This window comes from Crocodylus porosus, unplaced genomic scaffold (assembly GCF_001723895.1).
Source record: "Crocodylus porosus isolate Cpor-Errol unplaced genomic scaffold, CroPor_comp1, whole genome shotgun sequence".
In the NCBI taxonomy this organism is placed as follows: domain Eukaryota; kingdom Metazoa; phylum Chordata; order Crocodylia; family Crocodylidae; genus Crocodylus; species Crocodylus porosus.
The window spans coordinates 47878579-47887067 of NW_017728907.1; the positions used below are offsets into that span (position 1 = coordinate 47878579).

Here is an 8489-nt window from a genome sequence, read left to right on the forward strand (position 1 = left end):
GGGCAGCGCCCCCCGCCGCTACCGCTACAAGGAGAAGTGGGTGAGTGCGGGGGGCCGGGGAGGCACCCGCTGCCCGCGCCCGGGGAGCCCCGCAGCCGCGCTGCCCGGCTTCCGCCAGGCCCGGTCCCTCGCCTAAAGGCTTCCCCGGCCCGCCAGCATCTTTCCCACGGGGGAGCGGGCACCCGCGGGGCTGGCTGGGGCTTTCTCACGCCTGCTCTTTGCCTTCCTCCGCAGGCGACCACGCTGCCCCGCATCCCGGCCACCCAGCAGGCTCTGCAGGTCTTCGACATGAACTACGGCATGCAGTTTGGCCCCCTTTGGCCCTCGATCCGTGTCAGCCTGCTCTCGGCGCCGAAATATGGTGCCCTCGTCAACAACTTCTCCCAAGTTGACAGCGTTGTCCGGGACCTGGAGGGTCTGTGCACCACGGACTTTATTTATGCAGCGCAAAACGGGCGGCGGGATTCCCCTGCTGAGCAAGCAGGGGGCGAGGGGCCGGCACCCCCGAGCGAGCCGACGGAAGCGCCCGTCGTGCCGTCTCTATCCGTGAGCCCCAACATCAAGTGTTACACCTTCTCCAAAGGAGATATCAGCCGCTTTTCTCCCGCCAGGTGGGCACAACAGCACCCTCCTGGTGCTGTGACTCCGATTGCAAAGAGAGGGGTTTCGCACCGAACCCGCGGGGCTGCTTCAGCTGTCTTTTCTTGAATGCGGAGGTTCGGTCTTTGCGTTCGAGTAGCAACTAGGACTATTTAAGAGGAGAATCCGAAGTCACGCTTCCCCTCCTGGCCCTGGACCGGCCACAACACACAGTGGATTTGCTCAGCTGTGTTGGAATGTTGTTTTCGTGGGTTGCTTTGATGGCTCGGCAGTTGATTTTTTGTGCCGCTCTCTTCAGAGCTTGTGGGACGTGTTGTAGATATGCTGTTAATCTAGGGAGAGGGGAGCAAGAGGGCAGGCAGCATTTTAGTCTAGACTGCATTGGGCTGTTTATAAGCGGACGGGCCTGGAGTCAGGGAAATGGTATTTAAGGAGTCATTCTTTGACTGGGAAATGAGCGTGATCATTACCTGATTGGTCAAGTTAGAGAAAGATGTTGGGGGGGCTTGAGAAGGGTTTACACAATACTGAATGGCAAAGAGAAAGCAAACCGGGAATTATTATTTGCTGTCTCTCACCAGACAGAACCAAGGCTTCACAAAATTAGACTAGTACAAAGTCTAAAACAAAAACTCCCTGCACTTTTTGACCCAGTGTGAAATATGGTTGTATCCCTCCAGACTGTCTTTTATCTGAAGTGTAGGACAGGTGTAATTAGTGTGGGCAGGGTGCCATGAACGTGTGTTAGTATTAGCTGCTTTTAAATCGGCATGCTTTGCCTCAGCTTGGGTTTTTCCCTTCCCCTCACTGTCTTGCAATCTCTAGACCGGACACTGTGGGGATTCTTGGCTACTATCTGATGGATGCAGCATCTCTCTTGCCTGTCCTGGCTCTCAATGTACAGCCTGGGCACCTTGTCCTTGACCTGTGCGCAGCACCAGGTGGCAAGACCCTGGCTCTTTTACAAACCGGATGCTGCAGTAAGTATCCCCTGGCTTTCCTTTTCTGTCTACAACTGGTGCTTTGGAAAACAACTAGGATCATCTTAGTTGTAGGATCGTAGAAAATGAAGGCTGGAAGGGAGCTCAGGAGGTCACATCTAGTCCATCCCCCTGCTCAGAGCTGGACCATCCCCAACTAGATTGTCCCAGCCAAGACTTTGTCTAGCTGGGTCTTAAACACCTCCAAGGATGGAGACCCCACCACCTCTTTGGGTAACCTGTTCCAGTGCTTTACACTACCCTCCTCGTGAGCAAGTTTTTCCTGCTATCTAACCTCAACTTCCCTTGCTGCAACTTAAGATCTTTATCTGATGATTCTCTCTAGCTATCCTAGCTCTGAAGTGGTGGCTAAATGGAGGTCACTCAGATGTATTGACACGAGCCTTCCTCTTGATGGGTCAAGCAGAAGGCCACACTAGGAAAATACCCATTTGTTGTTAATCTCCTGGGGCAGGGGTATTGATCTCATTTGACCTTGTGGGCTGAAGTCCATATCATAGACACCCCTCCCTTAGGGTTATGGAGCTGACTTTACATTTTGTCTTTCTCAGTGTCTGTGTGATGTGCTATTCCTCACCACAGGGCACCTGACAGCCAACGACATCTCTGCTTCCCGAATTAAACGGCTGCATCAGATTCTCCACAGTTACCTCCCCAAGACCGTTAGGAACAATGTGTTAGTCAGCATGTGGGATGGAAGGGACTGGGAGCAAGTGGAGAAAGACACGTTCGATAGGGTGAGTGACTGGAAATGCAGCCAAAATGGTGTAACTATCTGATTTAATTTTTTGCCCTTGGTAGAGGGAAAATACAGGATGCTTCAGAGAGAGGCAGCCATTTATCCAGCTGTACAGGCTTCTGCATGGCAGGGGAAGGGGATTTTCTCTCTAACTGATCACATAATGAAGGCAATGCCCTGAAGCCCGAGGTTTACTCTCTCTTCTTTTAGCCTGCATCTGTACTGCCAACTGCAGTCGGTTTTATAAGTCTGGTTTTGTTGCCACAGTTTGTTTTGCTCATTGGGAGGTGGTTCCACTATGTGGGGCCGATATGCTTTTTTAAAAGCATATCTAGAATGACATGCGAGCCCTTTGCTGGTACTCTGTACCAGTGAAGTGCTGTCAGTATAATCTTGGCCTTAGAGATGAAGGGGAATGCATGAAGATGGAGATAAAGGGGCATGTATGAAGTTACCCAAAACTTGAAATTCTTTTCCATAGGGTTTCCAGCCATCACAAGCAACCCATCAGTAACAGTGCAGAGTGTGTGTGTACCTGCCCTCTAAGGCTGTGGCCAAGGACACTGCTTAAAGAGTGGAATAGCAGAGGAAATGTGTGGGGAGAGGGGAAGTGGAGGAAGTGGGGAAAGGACTGCAACTCTCCAAGCCTTAATGGGGTGGAGAATTGATCTAAGTTCCCAGTTCTTGGTCATGCAGGTGCTTGTGGATGTTCCCTGCACAACGGACAGGCACTCGGTTGTGGAGGATGACAACAACCTGTTCACCCGGGCGAGGACGAAGGAGCGTAAGCAGTTGCCGGTGCTGCAGATGCAGTTGTTGGTGTGAGTGACCTTCCGCACGATTCATGCGATCAGTCAGTGCTTCTGGTTTATGAAAGGGACCTTCGAGCTCAGCGGAACAAGGTGTTTCTTCGAATCCTAGACATTGAGGGCTGGAAGGGAGCTCAGGGGTCGCATCTAGTCCAACCCCCTGCTCCAAGCAGGACCAGCCCCACTAGCTCATCCCAACCAAGGCTTTGCCTACCTGGGCCTTAAAAATCTCCAAGGATGGAGAGTCCACAACCTCTCTGGGTAACCTGTTCCAGTGCTTCACCACCCTCCTCATGAGAGATTTTTCCTAATATCCAACCTCAACTTCCCTTGCTGCAACTTGAGCCCATTGCTCCTTGTCCTGTCTTGAGCCCATTGCTCCTTGTCCTGTCGTCTGCCCCCACGGAGAACAGCCCAGCTCCATCCTCTTTGCAGCCCCCCTGCAGGGAGGTGACGGCTGCTGTTCAATCCCCCTCGGTCTTCTTTTGTCCGAACCAAATCAGCCCAGTTCCCTCAGCCTCTCCTCACCAGTCCTGTCCCCCAGCCCACAACCATTTTTGTTGCCCTCCACTGGACTCCCTTTTCCATGTCCTTTCTGTAGTGCTCAGCCCAAAACTCAACACAGGACTCCAGATGTGGCCTGCCCAGTGCTGAGCAGAGGGGAATAATTGCTTCCCTCGATCTGCTGGCAACGCTCCTACCAATGCAGCCCAGGATGCCGTTACCCTTCTTGGCAATAAGGGCACATTGTTGGTTCATGTTCATCTTATTTTCCATTGTAACCCCCAGGTCCTTAGTGCATGGGATTGTGTCTGGTTCTGCAAACGGACGTCACATTTATCCTGGGATAAATTCATTCCATCTTGGGACAAAGTGCAGTTATACAGATGTCTGTGTTCCTTGTGCCGGGATATTGCAAAGTCCTGAGGAAGTTTACCTCATAAGAGGCAGTAACAGTATTCTGGGGTACTGCAAAGTTGTCTGTACAGTTATCCCAGGATTGCATTATTGAATCAATGGTAGAAAAGCAGCAGTGCCTTCAGTTGCTCACTAAACCCTATTTAGAAGGGCGATGTGTGTACAGACCGATCCTGGGATATTTTTGTTCTGGGACAAACACAGGCACAGCTTGTCCAGGGACAAACACAAAGTCTGTTCATAGCCTAGAGGAACCATTACTCAAATTATACCTTGTTCAGAGAATTCACACAATTTCCTGTAACTACAGGGCAACCCTTTGGTGGGAGCAGGAATATTATTACCTACTTTTTTCAGATGCGGAACTGGGGCCTATATGAATTGTCCGGGCCACACCTGAAGCCTGTGACAAAGATAAAGCCAAAATTTGGATTCCCAACCTACGGTCTTACCCACATAACTGTCTTCCTCTGCGCATACTCTTGGCCTGTCCCACGTGCCTGGAGTACATTGGTGATGCAAGATGTAAACTAGGCTAGTAGAATAAACTGTCCTGCTCCAGTTTCTCATCTGGTGAAGCACTAGTAACACTACAGTGTTAAATTCTCCTGCAGCTGCAGTGCTGGCAGGACCATCTAGCCTGAAGCCCTTCCTGTCATGTTGGCAGCCCTTGTTAGCTGCACGTTCATGTCCCGTGCACATGCAGTCACAGTGTGGGCTCAGTCCTTTACGTCCAGTCACCCTGTTCTTGCTCTTCTCATGTCTAGTGCTGGAATCCTTGCTGTCAAGCCAGGAGGGGAAGTCGTGTACTCCACGTGCTCCCTCTCTCAGCTGCAGAACGAGTACGTCGTTGAGAGCGCCATCAACGTGGCAGAAACCCAGTTCGGCATTGGCGTCCACGTCGAAGACTTGAGCTGTTTCCGGAGACTTTTCCAGGACACATTTTCTTTCTATGCTGAATGCAGGGTTGGGGAGCTTGTCCTTCCTCACCTCACGGCCAACTTTGGCCCCATGTACTTCTGTAAATTACGCCGGACCCAGTGAGCATGACAGCTCCTCCCAGGGGGAGTTAAGATCGGGGCATTGGTTTACCTAGTGACAACTGAGTAGAGATGATCTTGCTGTTTTACAGGCACTAATGCAATACCTAAAGTTTCCAAGGAAGGAGGAACTGCTATGTAACCCCCTGAAGGAAGTCGGCACTCGGCTCCGATCACTGAGAATAAATGATGCAAATATAATCTTTGAGAAATGTATTGTGCCTCTTTCTGGGCACTGGACTCTTTTATCTCGCTAGTTTGTAACTCCTCTTTTCTCAACCTTCTGCTGATTTAAAAAGCAGCTATGGCTGAAGAAAGAGAGTGGGGACTAGTGCTTTTGAGTAGGAAACAAGTAGTTTGGTCTCTCCAAATGCTCTGAATTCATAGATTTCCTAGACATTACGGCTGGAAGGGACCTTGCAAGATCATCGGGTCTAGCCTCCTGCCCATTCAGATTCTTCAGAGGATTTGCTGAGTGCTAACAATGCTCAACTCTTACCAGGCACTGCTTAGCCAGAAATCCCCAAGGATCTCACAGAGAAGGGATACATCCTCAGCCCTGTTTTTACAGGGAGGAAACCTGAGTCACAGAGCATACACAAGTGACGTGCCTCAGCTCACACAGCAGGTCACCGGAGGAGCTGGGGATAGAACCAAGGTCTCCTGTGTCCCAGCTCAGTGCCCTGCCAGCTGGATCCTTCAGAAGAGCTGCCTTTCAAATACAGGGTTTTGGAGCAGCTTATTGCTGTCACCTTTTCTCTTGTCTCTCTTCTCACTAAGGAACCTGTTCTCCAGGTGTTCAGAGGATGATCTGAGCTTGGATGAAGGCATTTCCTCTCTCTCTGCTTTCATCTTGGATGTAACCTTGCACATGCGAACAAACACCTCCCCACATCCATCTTTCTGGGCTTGGCTCATGCTCAAGCCTTTAAACAGTGTTTAGAGGAATTGGCTGCTTCCTTTATCTGATGCAGGTGGTCTTTTAGACTGACTGATCTCTAGATTTTGGTGCAAAGAGTCTGTGCTGGTACGGACCTGCTAGGGGAATGGATTATTTTTGCTTACTTGGTTTTTGCTGGGACTATTCCAGATGTGTTATTGGCTGTGCTCCATTGACTCGTTCGCTTTTACTCCACACGGACAGTCGCAACAGAGATGTGTGTGAAGGTGTTGGAACAATCTGAATGCTCTGGTGAAGGCAAAGGAAGGCGGGTGTGCTTTGTAATTCTTTTATTGACCATTGAGGAACCCAGCTGGCTTTCTTACAGTCGCAGACCCCCAGGTCACGTGCATTTCTTCCTCTCGCAGGCCAGCGTCTCCACCTCCTTCATGAAGCGAAGGCACAGCTCCTCTTGCCATGGCAGGGCCACGCACTGCACAGCCACGGGCAGCCCCACGGCTCCTTCCACAGCCTGCAGTGGAGACAGGAGCAATGTGATGTTATCCAGGGGACTCTGCAGATCAGGCACCTCCCATCTAATAAGTTCTTCAGCTGCAGGAGTGGACCTCGTGTGTCTTCAGCCCCCACCCCACACCCCGCTTGCTGGCTGACCTTTCTCAGCCTCCTGTCCCATGCATCATCGTAGTGCCCTCTGTAATGTAGCAGCTCTTCTTCATCAGCCTCCGTAACTGTGGTGACCGGCACAACCCCAGCGGGGAAGTCTAAGACGTTGTACAACATGGTGGAGGAAACAGCCGCTGGGAGGAGCAATATGCAGAAGATCAGTCGCAGGGAGGCCAGCAAGGCAGTGCAGGGTTTTGGACCCCAAGAGTGCACAAAAGCTGCTGAGTACATCTCCTTCAAACACATGCCGTGTGTCACCCTAGTAGGAAACCTGCCATAGCTCAACCCCTCCCCAAGCAAGTCATGGATGGTCACCACGGACCCTGCAAGCACAGCACGTGTGCAACATGATAGTGTCAGCATAAAGTGCCTTCAGTCGTATGGGTAGAGAGTGTGCTCATGTCCTGCAGGCTGGATGGGAATTCATGGGTGCTAATCCCACCTCTGACACTGACTCCCTCAAAGGCCCTGGGCAAAGCATTTAACTTTTGTGCCTAGGTTTCTTCCTGTGTCAAATGAAGCATTATATCTGCCTAATACCTCTGAAGTGTGCGGGAGAGCTTCCTTTTCCTTTTTGCAGTGAATGTTCAACCTCTCTGCTGTGCTGCACAAAGCAGCGTGGTGTCAGCGCCGGGTGAAACAGCTGTGTTATTAAGAAGCAGTAGTTTCGCTACTCACACCACCCTTTGCCTTGTATAGGTCTCGCCCACAGCTAGTCTCTGCCCCAAGGACCTTACAAGGCAGAGAGATGAGGTTGCGAGGGCACATGATGCCAGTTGGTACGTCCAGATTGATACACAGGGTTAATAGCTGAACCAGGACCAGGCCTCTGGCTTCCTATCCCCTTGCCTGGGGTCCTACCCACTAGACCTGGAGGTGGTCATCGCACTGGCAGCCAGCAGCCCTCTTTGGCAGGATGACTCCCAGATCCTAGAAACACCATTTGCCCCCTTACCCAGGAGCTTCCCTGGATAGCCAAGGGTGAAGGCTGGACCCAGGACCGGACACAGCACCACGTCCAGCTGGAGTTTCTTCCATTTGGCAATGAACTCTGTGCGGTAGGCCTGGGGGGAGAGTGTGGGAAGGGAGCCATAAAATACCTGGAGCTGCCCAGCTGTGGTATGGGGGTGATACTATGGCATAGGGCTGTTTGGAGCGCAGCGGGGAGATACGCCCGCCCTACAGAGCCCTGGGGATGGGACCGAACCACGCTGACAACAGCGATGTGCTGAGCAATGTGTCCCCAGCTGAGGTGAGGAGCAGCTCAGTGAATAGAAAAGCTCAGCAGCCTTAAGCCCAGGGGTCTTCAGCCCCTCCCCGGGTATGGGAGAATTAACTCGGGGGATCAGCACCTGGCTCTGAGCTGTAGAAGAAAGAGTGACTATGAGTCCAGGGCAGCTCATAGGCTCCAGATGCCAAAGGCCAGTAAAACAGCCCAACACTTCTACAGCAGAACAAATCAGGATTTCTAGGGTCCGACTCGCGCTTTTGGGGTCTCGGGCTGGCCACGGCGAGTGCCAGTGCATCCCGACTGTGCTTCGTTGGTAGGGCGCGCGCTTTGTGTTCTGCACATGTGGAGCCTCGTATTTACCATTATGCTGGCTTGATGCTGCCACATCGCCTTGACTGACCTGGAATTTGAAACGGAGGCATTCAGATGAGGTTCAAGCAGCTGGAAAGGCAGCGTAGCTGAGGTGGGAGCAGCGCTGTCCATTTGAGATGAGAGAATCACTGACCAGCAGGGCCCTGGGGTGGTCACATCTGGTTCACCCCCTGCTCCAGGCAGGTTCAGTTTCATAGTTTCATAGCTGGTCGGGT

General features: G+C 51.8%; 2 protein-coding genes across 3 annotated transcripts in view; one reads left to right on the forward strand and one right to left on the reverse strand.

Moving 5' to 3' along the window:
* Positions 1–6: 6 nt before the first annotated feature.
* Positions 7–5846, forward strand: NSUN4 (NOP2/Sun RNA methyltransferase family member 4). Of its 2 annotated transcripts, XM_019531365.1 has the most exons (8): positions 7–40; positions 235–505; positions 548–611; positions 1426–1580; positions 2184–2338; positions 3037–3161; positions 4835–5182; positions 5229–5846. In XM_019531365.1, exons 2-7 carry the CDS (start codon positions 289–291, stop codon positions 5109–5111), a joined length of 993 nt encoding a protein of 330 aa, XP_019386910.1. In that variant the 5' UTR covers positions 7–40; positions 235–288; the 3' UTR covers positions 5112–5182; positions 5229–5846. The 2 variants fall into 2 exon arrangements, with proteins under 2 accessions (XP_019386910.1, XP_019386909.1); XM_019531364.1 differs by having other exon boundaries at positions 235–611.
* A 476-nt stretch (positions 5847–6322) lies between these two features.
* Positions 6323–8489, reverse strand: part of LOC109307432 (vitamin D3 hydroxylase-associated protein-like) — a 13659-nt gene continuing 11492 nt past the window's right edge. The window contains exons 12-15 of the mRNA XM_019531361.1: positions 8263–8302; positions 7627–7735; positions 6660–6805; positions 6323–6519 (exon numbers count right to left, since the gene is read on the reverse strand). Coding sequence (XP_019386906.1) covers positions 6391–6519; positions 6660–6805; positions 7627–7735; positions 8263–8302 — 424 coding nt within the window. The 3' untranslated portion in view covers positions 6323–6390. The remainder of the gene's footprint in view (positions 6520–6659; positions 6806–7626; positions 7736–8262; positions 8303–8489) is intronic.

Excerpts from the sequence above, each read along its gene's own strand:
- NSUN4 (XM_019531364.1), top strand. The coding sequence starts at position 289 with ATGAACTACGGCATGCAGTTTGGCCCCCTTTGGCCCTCGATCCGTGTC. Across the intron at positions 1,581-2,183 it reads TTTACAAACCGGATGCTGCA|GGCACCTGACAGCCAACGAC; the intron begins GTAAGTATCCCC and ends TCCTCACCACAG. Across the intron at positions 2,339-3,036 it reads AGAAAGACACGTTCGATAGG|GTGCTTGTGGATGTTCCCTG; the intron begins GTGAGTGACTGG and ends TTGGTCATGCAG.